The 23,360-nt window shown below is 34.6% G+C and overlaps 1 protein-coding gene across 1 annotated transcript; it reads right to left on the bottom strand.

Moving 5' to 3' along the window:
- Window positions 1-873: 873 nt before the first annotated feature.
- On the bottom strand, window positions 874-12,844 carry LOC149945242 (nose resistant to fluoxetine protein 6-like). The gene is made up of 15 exons (XM_090176452.1): window positions 12,802-12,844; window positions 12,463-12,726; window positions 9,608-9,852; window positions 7,164-7,278; window positions 5,987-6,074; window positions 5,645-5,925; window positions 5,468-5,564; window positions 5,150-5,239; window positions 3,950-4,115; window positions 2,687-2,766; window positions 2,320-2,442; window positions 1,570-1,690; window positions 1,321-1,507; window positions 1,114-1,256; window positions 874-1,044 (listed from the first exon to the last, which is right to left on the bottom strand). Exons 1-15 carry the CDS (start codon window positions 12,842-12,844, stop codon window positions 874-876), a joined length of 2,214 nt encoding a protein of 737 aa, XP_090032578.1.
- Between the last annotated feature and the right edge of the window lie 10,516 nt (window positions 12,845-23,360).

Below are 23,360 nucleotides of genomic sequence, written 5' to 3' on the forward strand. Positions count from 1 at the left end.
CATTTAAAATATATGAAATGATCACGAAGTTTTTAGAGCCTCGCCCAAATAATGTCTTTTAGGGCATCCTCGCTCGGAAGTTGTGGACTTTTAAGGCATTAGCGCCTAGTAAACGAATGGGCTTTAAACATATACCGCTAAAGCAAGTCCAAACGTTATCACTGTATCTAAAACCAAATTTAATAAATTTATTATTTCTTAATCATGACTATAAATTACCATCTTTACTCAAGTGCTGTTTTTTGTTGGTCTTTGCAAGAAATGTGATTTCTACTTCGTACGATCATCAGGTCAAAGTTTTTCGTAATAATACTGATATTATTGTACCTTTCAATAACCTGATGTGCTTTGTTTAGTGGTTAAGGTTTGATAATGTAATGATCAATAAGACGGAAGTATCTTAATCTTGTTTATTTATCATTAAATAATTTTTATAATGAATAATCAGACCAGAACAGAGACATTTGATGGTATTAAGAGCAATTGATATTGCATGCACTGTTGAGGATATGTAAAAACACTTTGTTTCGTGTATTTGTAAGGTCACTAGATGGTCATTGTACTGGTGATACATACCTGTTTTGCTACAAGTCAAAACGCACGATCAAAAACAAAACCATTTCATTTTTTTCTTACATAATAAAAACTTGTTAAATAATAAAAAATTGTACTTGGATAATTATTCGATTTATTACCCAGTCCTTCATACCAATTTTACCAAATGTGTTTTGAATTTTCAATAATAATTATCATTTTATTATTTATTTATTAGTTTCACTATAAACGCGAGATGAAAGCACTTCGAGACACCTTTGTAATTTATTTAAAAAGTTAAAAAAGTGAGCTATTATTTAAAATCTTTAACAAGGTAGGCTATGCATTAATTGATCCTTTTTTTTCTGCATCATCGGTTTTCTTGCTTTTGTTATGTAACAACAACTGGAAGAACTTGCTCTCCAGTTGGGTTATGGGGGATTCGAACAAAAGCCTCAGAATGACAGAAACGATGTGAGTACAGACCAGCAATCCGAAGAAGAAGAAAGTCTTCATCAGTGTTAGAAATAAAATATTAGAAAACAGAGTTGATTGGTAATTCTTTGATCAAAGCCCTACCCGCTGTTGGTGAGTGTAATCCGCAACGCCTTGAAGGGAGCCTACGAAGTAATGCTGGATCGGCATGTGCATCAGGTAGATCAGGTATGAAATTTTAACGAAAGGCTGATAAGCGGGCCATGCCAGAATAGAAGTTACAATACCTGCCGTAAGTAAAATGCATTTAAATTGAAATGTTTATTCTCAATAGACAAGAGGCACGTTTACCCCCTCTGTCGGCGTAGCACGCCAAGGTAACCCACGCTAAGCAAAATGCCCAGGAAGTTCTGCGTGCTGATGTGTATACCACGGCTTCTGTTGTTGTGTATGGAAGGCCCCCGTACCAGTTATGTGTGCAATAGACCAAGGTTAAAGCTGCAGCAGCGGCGACCAGCCAACCCGTTATCGTCATCCACTGTATTGTGTAATAATAAATTATAATATTAATTAAATTCAAAGAACACACGTTCATTTTACCATAGAGAGCTTGATATTTGGTTTATTCGCAATTAAAGTGCCCAAATAAAGTCCAGTGGCAAAAACACCCACGTGTACTGAAACTGAGGTGAAGTAATAGTTCCAAATATGCAAGCGTAATCTACAAATATAAATAATTCGTTATCGAAAAAATATTCAACATTATGGTGATTTTGAAAATATTAAACATGATCATGTATCGTGTGAAATATAGACTCTTTGGCACTCGTATATTCATTGGCGCTGGATAGTGGCTGCCTGTAGAGTAGATAAAATTGTGTTCGAGTAGATTGTAAGTGGCAGGAGACGCGCGTAAAACATTTTAGTTTTTTATATTGACATCGCACGGCGAAGTAGTTCTCGTGGTCAGGGATGAATCGGGATCGGCGGTCACTTACACGGTTTCGGTAACATTGGAACGAATTCTAGGTTAATATCTACTGACTAAAATGATGAACATTTGGGAACCCATGACCAGATGGTTGATTAATACTTCTAACAATACATAGGCACGTCCTCTAAGGGCGGTTTGGGGGGGGGGGGGGGTGGATGCCTTAAATTAGAAAAATAAAAGAAATATTATTGAATTGAAAAAGAATTTAAGGCTGTAGCTTTGACTGTACTAAAAAGAGTAACCATTCTCTGTACTACCAAAAACTGTACTTTCTGTACTCGCTCTACATAATATACAGAAGTGGTTGGCCCATCTTTGGACCCTTTGTGCCCACTCATTGAATGTAATTTTCTTACTTGTAGTCCGGCGCGGCGAGAACGTAGACTGGTGGATAGTCAAATACGTAGACCACAACTCCGGTGCTGACCACACAAACGATTATCAGGAATCCAAGATACCATTTCGCCAAAGTTTTGTATCTGAAAGATTTCGAATGACAACCCTTACAAAAATTACTTTATTCCGAGTCCAAATTGCAATCCAACCAGAAACAAGTTGAGTTCAAACTTTGTAAACACACATTTTGAATTAATATTTTTGATATAAGTCAAATTTGTTTTTGCACAACTTTGGATATAATTTAGGATTCATATTTATTTTCACGGTTTTCGTAATAATTAGACACATAGATAATAGAGCGTTTAATCAGTTTGCGCCGCTTACCTGAATAGAATGATGAAATAGACAATTCCAAAGAGGAAACATTGGAATTCAGTGGACAAGTACCACGTAACCATCGCACACTAAAAACATAATAATAATACCTTGATTGATTGGTCTACTTAAAGAATAACACCTAGATCCTGAACCTAGCATTCATCTAACCATACACAATATGTATGCTTGAATAGAATTAAACGTGTTATAACGAATTGACAATTGTTTTAGTGCAAATTTAATAAATTTAGTTTTTTTTAACTTTTTTGCACTGAAGAAAATTATTTTCAATTTAGTAGAATAGCCGCTTAGTAATATTTAGAAATTATATTACGATTTAAATGAACATAAATATTTTTAGTTTTATTGGAGGCATTTTTATCACTTGACTTCCCAGCATTAGTTTTTTTCAGATTTCGCATTATACGAGAGCTAAAACCAGAACTTTCCTATTTCGCCCTCCAAATTAATGGTAAAATTTTATGTGGAAAATAAAAGGTTGCCAGCTTTAATATGATTTCTTCCCATGAGTAAAATTTTCCCTAAATTTCAAGATTATTTGAAAGTCTAAGGTAATACACATTACATCCGAGCTCCAGCTAGTACAGTCTTAAGGCGCGCTATTCTCACGCGGCAGAAAATTCCTTAACGACTTTAGGACACGCTAGTTGACTTGTTAGAAAGAATGACTATTTGATAGATAAAACGTAAAATGAAAATTCGGTAGCTTAGAGCTCTAGGAAACTGCGAATTAAAGACGTGAAGATTGTGTCATTTTTTTTAAAAGAGATATTTAAATATTCATAGTTTGATTAACATAATTTCTTATGATAATGTCATTACTAGTATGGTTTTGGCAGGTAAAATGTTTTCGCGTATTTATTTACTCGAAATTTTATAATTTATATTAACTAGAATTGGCTTTCGCACAGTCAAGATAGCTCAAGATTACATATTGGCACGCGGAAAAAAGAGTTAAGTTCATGTGCCTCGATTTTAAAGAGGTTCTTTGTTACGTGTCCTTTTGACGATTACCAATTTCACCAGTTAAATTATTTTTTCTTGTCTATGCATGAAAAACCGTCATGGTCCGTGGAGCTCAAGTGATTCGCACGACGCGAAATTTGTACTATCTAAGGCCAAGGGAATTGACGCTTATATCGAGACATTGAAACTGGAAAACATACCAAGAGACAGACAGACAGACGAACAGACAAGCAAATAAGCTTTTAAAATTCCTATTTTGGTTATTTTAAGGCCGCCACGTACCATCTGTGTCATGCTGTAGAAATTACTAATAAAGAGGGCATTTTGCCACCAATTAGCCCGACATCTTTTGGCTTCATCTTCCCAGAGATCCTTATAGAACGGACCTGAACCAAATGCAGGTAGGATAATGTAAACACCAATAAGAAGCAAAAGACAAGGAAGTAACCTGTAAAGAAAGAAATGGTTTCAATCGTTGAACAAAACAAACAACGCTGTAGTGTAATTTATTATTTTACAAATTATTTATACCTATTGGAGCCCTGCGAATAGGCGCTATTCGAAAATTTGAATATGAAATCGGAAAATGAATCGAATGTGCAAAGAAACTCAAATCGAATATTACACAATTCAAAATAGTCAAAATACGAGTTAAATGATCGAGGACTACATAACAAGTGACCGAATCGAACAAGTGACCGAAAGCTGTTTCCAAAGAATACTTTAATGCTTTGAGGCTTAACGAACATTTTTTTCTTAAATAAGTTTTTAATTTACAGTTTTGTGAAAGTCTCGCCAGTGGTTCTATAATGTAAATTAAGTCTAAATTTTACATTTTATCTATTAAATATTAGGAAATGGTCTAAAAATATTTCGGATAATCGTTGCCGCTTTAAAATTAAAAAAAAAAATTTCAAATTCAGGAAAAATGGTTTAGGGTTCAATTAATCAAAGATTCGCAGGGACCGGCTTCAAAAATATCAAGTGTAAACTCATAAAAGCAAATTTTTATATTATTTATTTGAAACACTAGCGCTACGTTATGGTTTTTCTGATATTTAAATTTTCTTAGGCTTTTGAGAAAGAAAAAAGGTGGACCAAAGTCAAAGTAATACCTACAAACTATTCTTAAAATTATCCTTTATTAAGAATTACCGTTATTCTAAGACCAGAGAAGCCCAAAGAATGAGGTACGTATTCTTGCATGTCTTGGAAAACTGAAAAACCTTGTTTTGGTTAAATATGTAGATATCAGTTTAAAATGTTACTCCTATATCGGTTAAATTTTCATTTTGACAAAGAAATTGACGAAGCGAAATATAGAATTGAGGAGGATTTGGTTGGTTTAGTTACAAATTCCAAGAATGTTTGATTTGTAGGAAAATAAATTTCAATAAACTCTAACGGGTTTCCACAAAGGACTAAACATATTGTTACAGAATTGTGGTACATTTACGGATTCTTGATATTGTATAGCCTCACCTGGTAATTCTTCGGATCGTTGTAAGGATAGGCGAGAAGCTTTTGTTGGTGTTGAAATTCTTCACTAAGTTGTAAGCCATGAGCGTTGCGCTAAAAAAAATTACTCCATTAAAAATCTTATTGACTTCGGCATCATTGTTATGAAAATTTAATCGGTATAAATATTCAAATTTAAGACTGTTGTTTAACCAAATCGAGAAGAGATTGGTCCATCAGACTGCGATCAAAAGTGCAACAGTGAAATATCGAAAGCAAAGCTCAGATGAAAACTTGAAAACTGTTATTCTGTTATAGACCTATTTGTAACCTCGTACCCACCTTATGAACATGAAACTTTCAACTGCCAAGCTACTGTTTAATACTACTTGAAACGGAATACTCTTCAATGTGTCTTCCAATCCAATGACTGGCTCTCCTAAAATTAAAATATCATTTTAGGATAAGAAGTGGTTTTCTATATGAATAGCGAAGGTAAATTGAAGAGTTTAAGATTACTTATCAAATTCGGGAGAACCCCCGAGTAGGAATGGTAAAGAACCACCCAAAGAAGCGATATATATCTGAGCCCGTTAATACAGTCCAAGTTTCTTTTGGTCTGCGGTTCTCTGATGGTCAGCAAATTGACCACGTTTCGCCGAAAGGAAAAGGTTCGGATGAAGAAATGGACCTCGTTCTCCTTTGAAAGATGGTCTTTCTGCTTTCTTTTTAGAAACAACGTTATTTCGTCCCAAGCAGTACAGATTACGTTGATAAGAAATATTCCCAGCAATAACCCACTGTAATTATCGTTATTTTTTTCATACTGTCTTATACGTTTTTTTTAAAGTAAGAACTTACGTTATTGTCATTTGAACAGTATCCATTGAGAAAGGTTCTTTAACGACGCAAAAGTCAACGTTGACGTGCATTCCCATTTTTAACGATACTGAAAATTAATTGGGATTTTTCACGCTCAAAGAAAGTCAATTGAAATGTATACCATTGTATGCCTTTACTTTCTTTACTCCGTTATTTTTGCCATAACTTTGTGTTTACCCTTATAGAGGAAACTTGTGAAATTGGATGAATAATAATAATAATCAGCTAGGCTAATACCCAAGGCACCACCTTAGGCCTAAGTCATCAACCGACTTTTAAAGCCCCTCTATAAAATAATAAATACGCTTACATCTAGGAGCAACAAACACAAGGAGAACGCAGCTAGCGTCACGAGCCTTTAGGCTGAACGTTTTAGGGCGGGGGGGGGGAGACAATTTCCGAATTTTCCCCTTCCAACGGCAGCAGGCGCTAAAGCGTCTAGCCAATGAAAAACGTACACAAGAAAATCCACGACTTTTGACGGGTTGCGTTCTCCTTGTGTGGGGTGTTGTGTTTGTTGGTCCTAGCTTACATGTATAAAAAGTGTGAATTTTTTGGAACGCGCGCTTCCTAATATTTCCGTGAAGAGGGTCTCGTGCGATTTCACGCAATCTCTACAAAAACAAAAATATGCGCGCACTCTCTAACTTTAACTGCACGATGAATCTAACGTAATCACCACTTACATCTAATCGTATTGTTTCCTAACACCTATCCTACAGCCTTCAAACACTAAAGTTTTAAGAGCTTTTTCCATTGTGGAGTGTAAAGAAAGGATATTTGTTCTTTGCGTTAAAGAAGATTTTGTTTTGGGAAATGAACTAAATGCAGGGAGAAGAGAGGAATCAGTAATTTTTATTTTACCCGGGGCAGCTAAAGTTTTGGTTTCTATTCCTCGAGATTATTCTTATTTGAAGATATTTTCGAGCAAATTGTTCAATGAAAGATTTCGATAAACCGACTTTAATCAAAGATTTACAGTCAAATGTAGTTAATGAAAAAATTTTAAAACCAAAATTGGAAACCATGTGCACTCGCGGGTAAGAAATTGATTTTAAACTAGCTAAACCGACCTTTTCGTTTAACGCTACATAAAAGTTAATTTTTATTCTATGTCAATTGCTTAATTATACACTCATTTAATAAATAGCCTTACTTGGTTGAATAATGTTGCTGACATCGTCCTTAGAGCAGGAAGAAGGCAAACATATTCCCACCACGATCGCCACTTCGTAGGCTAAATACAGTAGCTTTGAGGCCTCCGTCATCAGCTGTATTAGAAATTGTAAACGTAAACAGTCATTAAAATGACTTACAAAACAAAGAGTCCCTAAGGTATAGTTCATTTTTAAACAACTTTAGAGACATAAAATTTATTAGTTTATTACTACAAAGTACCCTTTTCCTGTTAAATTATACTGAAATATCTAATAGAAATTTACCGACTTGCATAGTATTGGTTCACACTACAATTCTACCGGCCCATAAAATAATCATTCGCTTAAACGTAATTATAAAAAGACTTAAATCGTCATTCTTTTCTCAGACATTTAATTTAAAGTGTTAAAGGTTCCATTCATTACATTAAAATATTTACTTTAATTGCCCTAATTTGAAAAGAATTCTAGTGTAGAATACCACCATTCAGAATAAACTTAACAAAACCTTGAATAAGTGAGGCTATTTTTAAAGCTACAGAAAACTGAAAGGGGTAATCTAAAAAAGCATTTTAAACACTTATTCTCCCAAAGTGCAATTTTCTTAGTCCATAAAATTTTAAGCAAACTCAATTTGCCAAAGTCAGTGTCGTGGGATATCTTTCTAACTCTTATCTTTAAATCCGAGCGCTAATCGGGAATATCCGAACAGAGAATCTGCCTTTTAAGTAAATATCTAGCCAGCTTTATGCCTTATAGACTCTTAAACGCGCCTTCCCAATCGACCACCATTACCTTACAGCCTACGGGGAGTGTGATGAAAACAAACCTGTTTTGGGGGGATGTAATTACTGCGGTAGAGGGGTTGCTCGTTGGTTGTCTGTACGATCTTGGACGAATAATTACTGGACTCGAAACCAAATGGCGCGCTTGGTGCTTTTACGGCATCGCCGCATGTAGCGCCGTTGTGTCAAATATTGGAAAGATTTCTATCCAAATACTAAAAACGTGCCAAATATTAATTAGCGGACGACGTTAGGCCTAGCGTTCTTAGCTCGTCACTGTCGTCAAAGCGTACACCTTTATTTCCATTTTGACTAGGCATTTTTAAATTTATAATCTATTTAAACTTTGACACAAAATATATATGCAAAAACAATAAAGCGAAATTCCTATTTCAATTAGTTAAATCATTACCCTTTCATTTTTATTCCAATACAATTACTACTGAATAATCTAAAGCCTATTAAAATTCCGAAAGTCTCACATCTATTAAAAACAGCAGAGCAGACGACGGAATCCGGGTCATCTGACATTTTTACGCACGTGTTTTGTATTTGGATAGAAATATTTCGCGATTCTTTCGGTAGGAGCGCTGACAGGCGATGCCAATTGCGGAACCGGGGATTTTACTTAGGTTTCGAGTCCAGTAATTATTCGTCCAAGGTACGATAATGGCGGGGCCCAGTAAACGTTTGTAAAAAGAGTGTATAGACTGACTCAAATAATTGGGGATTATGACTATTTTAAGACGATCTCGGGAAATCGTGATCAATTTCTCTCTCTCCCCCCCCCCCCTGGTTCAAAAAAGGGCTAAGATGTAATATTACCGGCGCGCGCTTCAATCTCTAAGAAATACGGTCAGGTTTAGGGATCCAATGAGAAAGCCGCCTGATTATTTTTTAAAGGGAATAAGTAGACTTTTCGACCGTTAAGTTGATTTGAAGGAATAATTAAAATCCTCTTAACAAATAAATTATTACATAGATGAGTTTCTTGAACTTTCAAATATGAAAATTATATGTGAAATTTTAAGAAACCCGAAATCTTCGTAAGCCCCAATTCTCTAGCTACAATCATTGCATTGACTCAAAAATCCCTGAACGGGTATGTCTTATATCTGTTTGGGAACAATTTCAGGTCTTTTGGCCTTAATTTTTTTATAAAAATCAAGCCTGGAGTAGTAAAATACCTCGGTGAAACTATTCACGGAGTTGATATTTTAGAAGAAAAAAAGTATATTTCTCTCGTGGATAAACGTCTGTTCTATAGTATTTGTGAAAGGTCATTAGTGAAACGGCATCCAAATTTACAATAGCTTAAGTCAATTTGTTGTGGATGTGAACTAATAAAGCGGGTACCTATTTTTGGACAATTTTCAAATTCGATATATTTTTCATTATCTAAGCTATCAAATAAAATATTTATTGTTTATTTGATTAATATCATATTAAAATATGAGCAGGTACTAATTGAACAAAACTATACAGTTATGAGTGTTATGGCTCTTAACGAACCATCTTATGTTTCGTTTCATTTCAAGAGAACTAACACTCTAACAGTCTATTAATTTCGACGACCCAACCGTTAAATATGTAGTGCGAGCAAGAGTGTACAGTTACTTAAAATAAGTGACAACATTGAATCGCGTTTTAAAGTAAACCTCTGTTTTGAAGGTGGCATTGATGTGAGGGAAAATATTTTGCCGATATCTAATGATGTCAGGTTTGGGTGGTAAAGGTGGACGAATCCTCAGCGTGCAGTATTTCCCCGTCGAGACCGGCTTATTTTGAGCTTTTGCCAAAGCACCCTGAGGAATGGTGATGTTTATGCATTGCCGATAACTTCCCAGGGCGGATATGGTTCCACTCATAGTTCCACCAATAGGAACGCCGAAAGAGTCAATCACTGTACAAATTAAAATAACACAAACAGGATGTTGCAATTATTTAGTTTTTTTCAATGATAAATACAATTTTATATTGAAATGAGGAAACTATAATTATAAACTTAATAATAGCTTTAGTTAGAATAACAAGACTAGCCTCTTTTGTAATTTATCACATTATTTTCATAATAACATGAATGTATTCATTTTACCCATGAATATGGAACTGCTGTACGGTAGTGCTCTATCCCGGTCCCAAAGAGGTGGAGCTTATAACGAGGATTATAACGCGCCGACAATGCGTTGAAAAAGTCGTATCCAATAGGAATGTTCAAAAATTACGTTATTGTCTTATAAGTCTCGCCTCCTGGCGTACTAGGATAGTACCAGACGTATAAGGTACTGTTTTATATTCATGATAATAATAATAAAAGTTTAGTGTGAGCTTCAGTTATTCCACAGAGCAACGGCAAAGTCGTAGCAAAAGCTTTATCTAGCACGATTCTATGCAAATATAAAATATATTTCCATATATCATAGCTCCTCCAAGGGCAAAATTAATTTTAAATGAACACAAGCCTTTAGATTTTGCATTTTTAAATGATGAAATTTAATATAAAGGTATGGAATATCTATCTAACGGTAAAACCGAACTTATGAGGCATAGGCTTACTTTTTGTTTTAATTGTCTACATAAAAACCTTAATGTTAAATATTTATTCTGTATGTTGCCTACTGACCCTAAATTATCTTGAATTGAACAAAGCATGAATTTAATTTTACACTTATTAAAACGTAAGTACAGTCTGTTACAAAAGTCTTCGACAAAGGGAGTTTTTGCATTTTTCTTAAATTTTCTCGAAACGTGTAAACGATAGAAAAATGAAACCCAAAGCAATTTTCAATATTTTTTTTATTTCCTTTCACGTGGAGTTGTCGGTTTTTTCAAAGCGACAATAGTTTCGGCGGTAACGCCAGATGTCGTTTTTGACAACTTTTTTATTAATGGAGTTACGCCCCTGAAACCGGCATTTTCGGATTCAGGGTGGTCGATTCATGTTCACAAAGTGTCACGGTCATCGCTCTACGACCAACGGTTGAGGAGCTATAGTCGGTTGCAATTTTGGTTTTGATTTGCTAAAAACTAAAAGACGGAAAATGTCCCTTTTTGGCATTCCTTCAGAATATTGAGAGACTTTCAACAACAATTAATATTGTAAGGGAATGTCTTAGAAAAATAGGCTTGACGAGAATGGAAACAATAAAAATAAAACATTGGTGTAGAAAACTATGATCACTTGTGGCCACCATTTAACTCCCGCAACCGATTCCGCCAAAGTTTACTTTTACTACAATTAACATAATATCATAAGTATGACGAATATTTTAACCCTAAAGAGTGTTTTATTATATATTTAAGACGATTAATTGGTCTATAAAACTTCACCGTAAGGCCCTTTAGGGTGAGGGGCTGATCGCTACGAGTAATAATAATCATAATAATCATATAGGCTAATACTCAAGGCACCAGTTTATGCCTAAGTCATCAAGTGACTTTTAAAGCCATTAATTCAGGTGGCCGGGTTAAAATACGTAGGAGGGTGGTGGCAAGCCCTTCACGCCACACGAGCCAACAGGTCCCTACACTAACTATTACCTTTAGCCTCAACCAGTTTTTGGGTAAGGGAAACCAAAGAGCTCTGGGAAAAACCCTTAAACCAATGAGTATAGAACCACTCAGCCACCCCACAAATCTGTCAAACTATTATGCTAAAAATTGTGGTATTTTCGCAATTACCTTAATACAAAATTCACACCCTACTAATTTACTGCGTTGATGATAAACAACTTTACTTAGCATTTAGACTTGATAATGTTAGTTTAATTTTTTGAAACATAGTAATTGAGCCTTAGACCAAACGATTAAAATTGCCTAAAGAAAAAATAGTCACAATTAGATAGCTGAGGTCACAGGCAAAAATAGGATTAAGGCCGACACCAAAGCATTTCTCATTACTCATCCACCTTTATATCGTGGATAAATGAGGAAAATTAATAATCCAGTAATTTTAGTCTGATCGTTTTCGAAATGTTTTCACACACCTTTATTTAGTCTTCGTTATGTGTCAAAAGTCCCCTTCATTTGGTTGTACGCAAGATTTTAGTTTTGCGACTTGACTAAAACACGAACATGCTCTTAGGTTTTAAAACATTCAAGAAAAACCAAATGAATTGCTCGTATGATTATGGTCGAAGAATATTTTTCCATCAAAATATTTATTCGTTCAACCAAGTTATTGTAATTTTGAACACATTACGTATTAAGACTTAAAAAAGTGCCCGGAAAATATTGAACCTCGCTGTAAATTATGTGAAACATAAATTTAGTCGAGCTATATTACCATAGCCAAGTCTCTATTATTATTACATACGTATTTATCTTTAAGAAATATTTATCTAAAGTCAAGTAACGGACGGACGTCAAAACTGGAGCAAAATCGCCTTCTAGTGGTTTGTTAACAAAGGCTTCTTTAAAGATAGCAGTGAGTGGTCGTGAATTGTTGAGGAATCAATAGGAAGTATTTTTAGTCGAAGCTAGAGTACCCAAATGCCAGTCTAAAATTTCCTACTTTTGAAAGCCCACAGCTTCATGTCCTTAACGGCCAGCAATGCCTTCAAGAGTGAGCCCATGCAAGCGGGGCTGATATCCACACTAGAGTTCTGGTTCAGGAGGGTCGGGAGCGCTTGCTTGATGGCGTTCTCCAGGCTCTCCTTCATGTCCGATTCCGCGCGCAGAAGTTTTTGGTAGGCGATCTCTTCACTCGCTTCTACCACGGGATGAGGAACCACACTAACACCCTCCGAATTTGCGAAATCCACAAAGACCGATGTTACTATCCACAACGAAAAAATAAATATAGACATCATGGCGATCTTTTGACACTGCCCGATGGGCTCCTTCAACTAACAACAATCTTCTTTAAATACTCGTTCCTTAAAATTTTCTTCCATTTTATACGACCCGTCTTGCGCTTTGCCCAAGGTGATTTTTCGTATCTAAGCAAATTTGAAGAAATTATTTACTCTGACCATCAGTTTAATAGTCTAGGATTTAAAAAATGATTACTTCATTTGAGGTGCGTTTTCTTTTTCATTCTGGTACGCCCGTGGGTTAAAAATAAATATCCCTAAGTGTTCTATTGTTATTAAAATAGTAATTGTTATTTAGTTCCTGTTCATATTCTATTCACGTGTAATTTTAGTTCATAAGGTTAAGACTGTGTAGAGACGATTATTGAAAAGGTTTTTACGAAGATTCAAATTGATTTATAAATTACTTCTGTAAAGTTCAACTGTCGCTCATCGCATTGCTTATTTCAGTCAGACATTTCTTTCTGTAATTTTCCCATTTTATTGATGTGTGTAGTTGAAAGTCAATTGATTAGTTAATTTTAATTAAATTTAGTTGTATTAATTTTGAATGTAAGTTCAAATGCTTTGAAGAAAAAATAAAACCTTTTAATGCGGTAAATTAAAAAGTGGCGTTTTATTATTAAATATACAAATTGTATCGCTTTATGTAATCAAATTGGCAGTTATATACTTATCAATAGTTGTCAAAATAGAGTAGCTTTAAAATATTGGTTTCTAATTTTTAATTGATATCTTAGCGAGAGTCAATGAGGCATACCTGTTTAAAGCACAATTTGGTGGAGTCGACTTTAAAAAGTACTATTCAATAGGCATATCGACAAATCGTTATTTTCATAATATAAAACCATTACTTTTTTATCACAGGAATGCGTAACCATGGAACTAATTAACGCCAAGGACGGTTTGCAGGCAGCAAAATCTGAAAAAAATTCATTGACAACGCCGGAACGGTGATTCAGTTTTTTTGGAGGAAGGGACGTCACTCAGAGGGAAAAGCAAATTGTTGCCTGCTAGACTTAGATGATTTGGTTAAGGCTTAATAATGTACAGTTGTGAACTTGTGATAAACCCTTTCATATGTATAATATATTATAGTTATATTTAATAAAATATAATAGTTTTTTAAAGCTGTTTAGCTGTGATAGTGTTTAGTGCAAATACGTATGAATCGTTAGGTATTCCTGAAGTAGACCTAGGGAATATTAAAAAGAGCACCTTGTGATGATGCAGGAATTAGTTTTTCAGGTATGTTGATTGTTGATTTAATTCCCTGGCCTAAGACCTTGGCCATTAGGATATTAAACTATTTTTAACAGATGACAGCGACGATAATCTACTGTATTATAGTGCAGTATAGTAATGTATTGTCAGAAATTATAAATAATTCATATAACATTTATAAACTTAGCAGACGACTGACTACTTTGGCGGGTAACATTCCGTATATTAGTTTAAAAACCGAACGATAGACGGCGTTAAGAACTAAGTCGTTTCTAAATTGAATCACCTAAGTTCTAGCCGGGGGGGGGGGGGAACCGGGTTTGGCTTGTCAACGAACGTTTTTCACGAGAAGTATAGTAAAATTTACGGCTACAAACTGTCTCTAGCGTTGATTAGTTCCATGGCGTACCCCACTTAAGTGGTTTCACCTTATTAATATTGAAAATTATTTATAGCCAAAAAAGGACTTCTTAACTTAATTGGTATTACAAAAATAATATTGATTTTTTGTACGCTTATGAAATGGAAAATCAATGTTCATCCCATATTTTTGGTATTATCGAATTTCTGGTTTTGTCAAAACTTAATAGGTTACAAGGAAAATAGGTGATTTTAAGGTAAATCAAATTCCTTAAAAGCGTTAATTAAGTGATTAATATTAATATTGATAACTATTTTTAATCATCAAGTTTTGCTTTAAAAGTGTTTACATACATAGCTAAGACTCGCCAATAACAAGTGGGCCACGGCAGTCCCCAAATAATAGTTTCACAGTAGCTTACCTAGTCCCATATCTGTCGCACGTTAGCTTTTTTTAAAGTTACTTTTAGAATGACCACAAGTTTTTAAAAATGATTATTTAAGTATTGGTTATTTTTAATTAATATTTATTAAAATTATTTATCAAATTATCATGAGGCTTAGTAAAGCCTATTATGTTTAATCAGTAACTTATAGCACGGCCTGTTAAACCACTATATCTCGAGTCAATACAGAGGAGGTTCATATTTTGTTATATTTATTATTATAATAGAAAAAAACCTTATAATTAGAGTATATGCCTTTGTTCAGTATCAACCTCTTTATTTAAAATAAAATTTCATTTTTCAAGAAATTATCATCATCGAATATTGATTGTCCCGAGCTTCTAAACGAAATTCAATTCCAAACCGCCTTTGATTAAAAAAGAAATAAGAAACAATTTTTTTTTGTTTTATGACATAAGAAAAACCACCCCTTTAAATAAAATCATGAACAATAATAAGTTAAAAAACCGTTGTTTTATCAATTTTAATCTTGTAATTTTATGCACAAGTAGCCACAACCAATTTTATCATGAAAACTGATTATACATTTTATTCGGTTATAGACATCTGATGGTTTAACTAGCAAAATGAATTTTTAGAATTGAGTCTTTTCTTTTCTTCTAAATTATTTAATACGAGACTGCACCACCCTCCTACGCATTGTAACCCGGCCACCTGAATTAAAGGCTTCAAAAGTCGCTTGACGACTTAGGCCTAAGGTGGTGCCTTGGGTATTATCCTAGCTGATTATTTATTACTATGTTTCATTAAGAGATAATTTTCGATCAAATATTTATTATTTATAATAAAAAACGCAAAACAAGTGTTATTTTGTTTTTAGCAGAATTGCGGCCTAATATTATGGTAATCACACGTAATCGTTCCCCCCTGGACTATCGCCTCATTAAATTCAACTTTCCTTCCGTTTAAGACATTTTAAGGTATAATATATCCCTTTAGACCGCTGGGCAGACGCTATTTCGTTAAAACCGCCAAAATAATACGCTAAATTGGCCATTTTATTCCCGGCGCTTTGAAAAGAAACCCAGCAGACAACTCGGCACCTAACTTCTGGTCCCCCCTCACTTCATTTCGCCCCCTCCAACTATTTGCTATTTCCGCTTAACCATTATCTCTCGCTCTCTCACAAAATGGCCCCCTTCCGCGTGTGGGTGTCTGTCCAACATTAGAGAGTTTCAGCAAACAAATTTCTAGCCGTTTACTCGAACGTCTACCAGTCTCCTAAACGTTGCAGATGTTCGCGTAAACGCCAAGAAATGGGTTGGCTGAAACTTTGTTTTCTTCCCTTTCTCTACATTTTCTATTTTAAAATTAAAAATATGTCCTTCAAAATTGCAATATAATTATTGAACTTGAACTTTCACGAGTGTTTTTATGATTTATGATACCATACAATTGGGATGGTGCAGGAATTATGGTTCTGGATGGCGGGGGTTTCTCGTTTGTTCGCCTTCTCTTCTTCATTCCGGATTCCGCGCGCAGTGATCTTCAAAAAGTTATCAATAAGCCACACTAAACGTCCACAAATTTTAAAATAAACGATTGTCGACAGCAAATAAATACATCGCGTCCTTATGCTTAGATTGATATTATTCGGTTTCGAATCCGTTTCAACCAAAGCTTTTTTCGTAAAAGTCTTTTCTCTAAGATCTTCCTTTTTAAGTTCCTGGTCTTTCCTTGACATTTTAGGTCATTTTTTTCCATAATATGTAGTTGTACAGCATTAACTACGGCGCTCACGCATCGTCGATTTTAGGAATTTTCCGGAACTGACTCTACCTCTTTTAGCGCCCTGGGCCAAGAAGGAAAATGAGTGGAGTGTCTGACCATAGTCGTTTTTTCGAAATATAATTAAGTACATTATTGATAAAACTATTATCCCGAACAATTGTACATCGAAAAAAACAAATACGCAGTAATGCAGAACATCTGATAGTGGGGCTCTGTAAATAAAATTAAAGCCTACAATTGCATTTTTCCTTTCACTCACTAATTGACCTATTTCTAGGGTGCATACAGGCAAGAGACTTTCAAGGATGAATACTCTATCAATAAAGGTTAAATAAAATATCGAATACAAAATTATTAGTAATTTTAACCCTAAGCACATTTTCAATTTCTAGCTGCCATTTTTTGCACCGTTAATGACTACAGTAGATAAGTGAATGTAAACTAAATACAACCTATTATCTTTAGTGCCCAAAAGCTTCAGAAATGTCCGATGTCATTAAGGGCCGTGCATCGCTACAAATTCACGGATTGAGCCGAGCTTAAAATTTAGATCGAAAAATCAAAATTTGACCAAGTAGTTTAACACCCGCGAAACCTTTCTTGGACAATATTCAAAAGCAAGTTAACGTTGAGAAGCTCGACACGTTGCCTGACTATATGGTGCCAGAAACCGTCAAATTATCTTAAGAGATAACTTGTTTTGAGAAATTTGATTGTGATTTCTTTTGAAATTTTATTAAATGCAATATTTTTAATAAATTGAACTGTACTGAACTAAAATATCCAAAGACTATAGATGTGCTGCTAACAAACTTTCAGGCGACGTTCACGGACACGTTTTTTGGGGGTAGATTATGCACAATACTATATTGGATCAAAAAATTCCAATTCTAATTTCTTATTGGTCTTCAATTTAGGGACGCTGTCAGAAATGTTTCGCCGAAGCAGCCATTTTAGAATAAATTCAAAATAATGTCAATAGACTATGACATTATTTTTAAGCGGATAAAACCTAAACACGCAATATACTTTATTTTCCATGTTTCTAGATATTGAGTTACCATGTTTTTTTATAACGGACATTGGCTTATTGGATTAAGAAGTGTATGTTTAAATCAATTAGTAATTATATTGCGCATTTAAAACATTGAGCTCATACAATACCGAAGGAGAACGACTCCAAAAACCGCAATATTAACGGGCAGAAGCCCGCTCGTGGGAGATCCTCATTTTAACACACAATATTCAGGGTTTTGTGTGTATTAGTTTCACGTGTGGTATCCGGCGACATTCGCAAGATTTATCGCGGTACGTCAGAGCTAGCGTGACACATTATAACGCAAACAATTTGAAATATCATGATATCGTCGGAATTGTTAACACTTGTGAGATCGGAGCCCCGGAAGTCAGGCATTTGCCCATTTTAGTGATTTTGGCCTTAAAATGTACACTCTGTTCAAAAAGTCTTTGCCCGTGGGAGATTTCGAACATTTTCGCCCGTCATTTCTTGTATAGTTGCATCAAGTCGAAGCGGACATCGGTAATAGATTAATAAAATGTTTAGCTACAAATTGGCCAAAATCATTTTCTGAATAGACTTATAATTTGGCCTATTTTGGCCTAAAAGAGGGGGTGTCAACTTTTTTATTTTTGATCTCAGGTCATTTTAAACCCGATTTTCGTGTTCTCCGGGGTTGATTTATATTTAGAAAGTGTTGGAATTATTCAAATCGACGCATTGGTTCAAAAGATATTAACCAAAGACGTTTTCACTGAAATTGAGAAATATCTAAACATCTCACCAAGCCATTTAAAATAATAAATGTTTTCATGTGCTCATTTGAGAAACGAACAGGGGCGACGCCAGAAAATATTTATGTTAACCTTCAATTTGTTACATATTTAGAATTAAACAAAAAATATTACTTCTAGGAACTATAGATGGCAACAGAACCCGTCAACATATATTATTTTAAATGGCTTGGTGAGATGTTTAGATATTTCTCAATTTCTGTGAAAACGTCTTTGGTTAATATCTTTTGAACTAATGCGTCGATTTGAATAATTCCAACACTTTCTAAATATAAATCAACCCCGGAGAACACGAAAATCAGGTTTAAAATGACCTGAGATCAAAAATAAAAAAGTTGACACCCCCTCTTTTAGGCAAAAATAGGCCAAATTATAAGTCTATTCAGAAAATGATTTTGGCCAATTTGTAGCTAAACATTTTATTTATCTACTACCGATGTCCGCTTCAACTTGATGCAACTATACAAGAAATGACGGGCGAAAATGTTCGAAATCTCCCACGGGCAAAGACTTTTTGAACAGAGTGGTACATACTATTTTTAATTAAGAGTGACTTGGTTGAATATTATACTTTTAGGTAGTACCGATAATTTTCTAACTAAATTTTCGGGTGCATTAACACATTTAAATTTTAAGCGAGATTTCTGGTCAATTCGCGGGACCCCACAAACCACGTACGTAATATTGTTATATTTGAATTTCGTGCCAATTGCTATAGGCACCATCTAACACGATCGCGTATCGCTACCTTATTTCCAAAACCAGGTAACTCGAAATATTCGTTTCGTCTAAAAATTATTTTAATTTGACGTGTTCACAATTCGCTACTTAATTTCCAAAACAATGTAACTCGACAAAACCAAGTAACTTGAAAAATTCGGTTTGTCTAAAAATTAGACAAGGGTAAGAGTTCCTATTCCGCCACCCCAACACCTTGGTAAAGACACTAATTTAAGTTACTCTTAATATAATTTAAATAATAATTCCAAATATTTGGAATTTTAGTTGTGTAATTAGTAATAAAATTTTCATATTTTTCTACAATTAATAAACTTATAAAATATACAAAATATGTTAAGTATAATATATGTAGGCGATTAAATCATTGTATTGTTTAAAACCGTTAAATTTTTAAATTTAGATATTCAATTTATTTAATGAGAAATTAAAATATATTCTAACATGCTAAGTTTTTAATATAGGAAATCTCAAAATAATTTCATTTAAAATAAATTTATTGTCAACTTTTTAGAACATTCCTTTGTAAATATAATTACACTGAATGTTTCCGCTTAAAGAACTGTTAATTTTATTTGGATGTCAAGTCTTTTCATGCGTGTAAATCTGTAATTATTTCTATAATCATAAAACACTGGTAATCAGGAAATAAATTATTGCTGACAATTTAAACAATAGACCTTACAAAAAAATGAGTCAATCAAACAAATCAACGATTCGTAAAATGATTTAAATATATTGCTTAACTTCTTAAATATCTCTCTTATTTTAAATAAAATATTAAAGAAAATAAAATACTTTGTAAATATTAGTGTATTACTTTGATATGGTAATTATATGTTTAAAAAAATGATGGATTCACCAAGGGCTCGTCGATACCTCTCCAGATAAATCGATTAAATAAAACTATCTAAAAGATCAGGTTTGTTAAATCTAAAAATAATTGCAAAAAATTAAATTTTAAAAACATTTTATATTTAAAGGGTAAATATTAGTAAATTTTTTTCAGAGAAAAAAATATTTAAAATAAAAGTTATGAGGAATTTTTTAACCATGGTGTTTCAGAGAAGTCTCGCACAAATTTACAAGCGTGTTTTTTTGGGAAACAATAAGTGAAAAGGGTACTAAGAAACGTTATCCTTCATTGAACCGTATCCGAGGTCAAAATCGGCCTCTAAAACGTCGAAAAACGCGCAAATATGAAGTTTCTATTATTCCTTGGACCCAATTGTTTTCTTTTAGTTAGCATTTGGTTTCTTATCAAAAAACCTAAGAAAACGATCACTAGAATCAAAAGTTCGTTATTAAGTAAAAGAAGTATTCGACGTGTGGAAATTAACAATAACAAGGTTATAACATAGTGACCACGTCAATTGATAAAATGTTACTTATTGAATTTTTTCAAAAGAATTTACACCTGGGGTACACGCAAGTCATTCTTGAAGCTTGTGTCCCATTCTGTCGATTCTCATTCAACGGAATCGCATTCGACCGACATTTTGTTTGCTCACAAGTGAAAGCATGAAACCTAACCTAACCTAACCTCAACTTACCTTACCTAACCTAAAATTACCTTACCTAACCTAACCTAAACTAACCTAACCTAACGTAATAAACAGATTTCAAAACTCTATGGAGAGGTATATTTTGGCTTGCCAACTTGTTATTCTCATACGTTCATCTCATTTCAAAAAAAATCCAAAATAAATTTTACAAATTACAACACTTGTTCGATTGTCATTTGATAAGGTATTGGATCTAAACGATAATAATATTATGATAAAAGATTGGATAATTATAGGAGAATAATTTGGTTAAATATCTAGATGGGTGTGTAATTGGTTTAGCGTATACTAATGGGCGATTAATTGTGGGTTCATGAAGCATGAAAGATGAAGGTTAAACAGTCAGAAAGCAGACAGATACTAGACGGCTCATTGTAGGCCGAATGCCCTAAAACATTTCAGCGCATTAAGGATTAAAAGACGGATTAATGTCGGTTAAATTATGGTTAAAGTTGGCGCAGGGGTGAGTAAATGTTGGCGCAGGGGTAAGTAAATGTTGACGCAGGGGCGGGTAAATGTTGGCGCAATGGTGGCTTAAGGTCTGCGCTATTGAGGATAAATATCGGTGTTGTGGTAGCTAAATGTCGGCGCTAAAGTGGTAAAACGTTGGCGCAATGGTGGCTTAAGGTCTGCGCTATTGCGGATAAATATCGGTGTTGTGGTGGCTTAATGAAGGCCTTATGGTGGCCAAAAGTATATAGTTTCACTGTTGGAAAAATGTAGGTAAATCGATAGTAAATTGGGAAACCCCTACACCTTCTGCACCTATCGGCCAGGTAGGACATGCCCAACACCTAAATCGTTGGCGCGTCTACAGTGTTGGCTGAAAATAATTCACCAGCTGATGGGCCAAAGAGTTTGTGCTACTAGGGAAGGAGCGTACTTAACCAATTGACGTCGTAAGTCTGCTCCTGAAATTACTGACATAATTCGACTCGTCTTGGATAATCGGCCTCATTTAAAGATTGAGCCTTTTGTAAATGGAATGGGCGGTACTGTCCTCAAAGGATACATGGTCAACTCGCAATTGACGTTCAACTTGCCTCGTACTTGTCGTACGATCACCCTCGAAGATAGTAAGTACTTTTTCCTACACGTCCTCTGGAACGTCTCCTTCTGCAATAGCTGCAGGTTCCGTGAGATGTATTTTTCCAGTTTCTCTTAAGCGTCTGTCAACCGCATTGAACATTGGTCGATTTGGAAGCTGTCTTTGAGGAAAGTGGTCCCGAAACAAGTGCCACGCTTCCACCACATTTCCCTGAGCGAGCCCTTACATAAGATGCATATCGACATATTCTGCATTCCTGAAGTACGCCATATAATAGCAGGTTTAAAATACGAAATGTTAATTTTTTTATTGAGACACCTCAATTTATTGTAAATTTGAACCTCGTTCTCGTACAAAAAAATTTATTTGTACACGTGTTGTAGACTAAAATCATTAATTACACAAGCCAATTACATTCTATGTACTATCATTCAGGGATAAAGCCGCGGAGATGAGCTAGATAGGTTACAAAACGCCTCACTAGGTAGTAGAGGGAAAGTAAGGTCGACCCGTCAGTCGAAGGTTCAGGTTTAGGTTCGGGATCGAGATCTGGGATTTAAGGGGTGAAATGGGGGTAAAATCGTCGAAAAGTCAATGTATTTATGATATTTCTCGCGACGATTTGTTTTTTCGTATATCAACATATTGTGTTCAGGCCAGCTTGTTTATTTATCTCCGCTTATCTCGAGTGACACTTGAACGTATATCTTATCGCGTTTTATCGTACGGAATAAGATGAAATGATGTAAAAAGTGATAACCTGGGAGATAGCGCGCGGATTACCCGGGGGACGCGGTTAATTTGAATTTAAAACACGGAGTGTTTTGACGTCATGGAATATTCGTTGTTAAAATGACGTAGAATGGAAATATTTTTAAACTTCATTTTAATATCATTGTAGTACGCTTGGCACTTGAACCTATCTCACGAGTATTTCTTAAAACGAATATCTCGATCGCGTTTTATCGTACGAAATAAGTTGAAATTATGTAAGTTGTATGATACTTGATAACCTAGGCGGGAAGATAGTGTTCGCGCGCGCGTGCGTGGATTACCTGGGAGGCGTGGATTGCCCGGGGGCGCGGTTAATTTGAGTTTAAAACATGGATTACCTCTCCGAAATAATTCATGTAACCAAAATCGGACCGCAAGTTTTTTCTTTTTAGGGGAATCTCTATGGGAGTTTAACATTATAATAAAACTAATAGGTCCAGTTTGGGGTATTTTTGGTCCGAAATGGGGTACATAGGGTCGAAAATGGTGACTTTGGTCGTTTTAAGGGTACTTTTGGACTATTTTGGTCCATTTTTGGGTACATCAGAAAAGCAGTTGGAAAATCGAAGAGCCTTATTTTTTTTCCACCCATCCCCAAACTCACAAAATTTATTGCTATAATTTATTTATCGCTTCCGAAGGTATAAAATAAGATAAAAACCACTTACCTATATTTTAATTACGGTAAATTAAAAATACTTAATTAATGTACTAAGTTACGTTTAAAAGAACCTTTTGTAACAATTCCAATATGTAAATATAGGTATATGGATTGAAAAATACTTAAAGTAAGTGGTTTTACTGATAAACTCTAAAGGAATTTAACTTTAAAGGGTATCTTAGATTATTGTTTTTAATTTTATTCAAGTTGAAAACGT

Source organism: Leiobunum rupestre, chromosome 5 (genome assembly GCF_980474605.1).
Source record: "Leiobunum rupestre chromosome 5, qqLeiRupe1.1.hap1, whole genome shotgun sequence".
In the NCBI taxonomy this organism is placed as follows: Eukaryota; Metazoa; Arthropoda; class Arachnida; order Opiliones; family Sclerosomatidae; genus Leiobunum; species Leiobunum rupestre.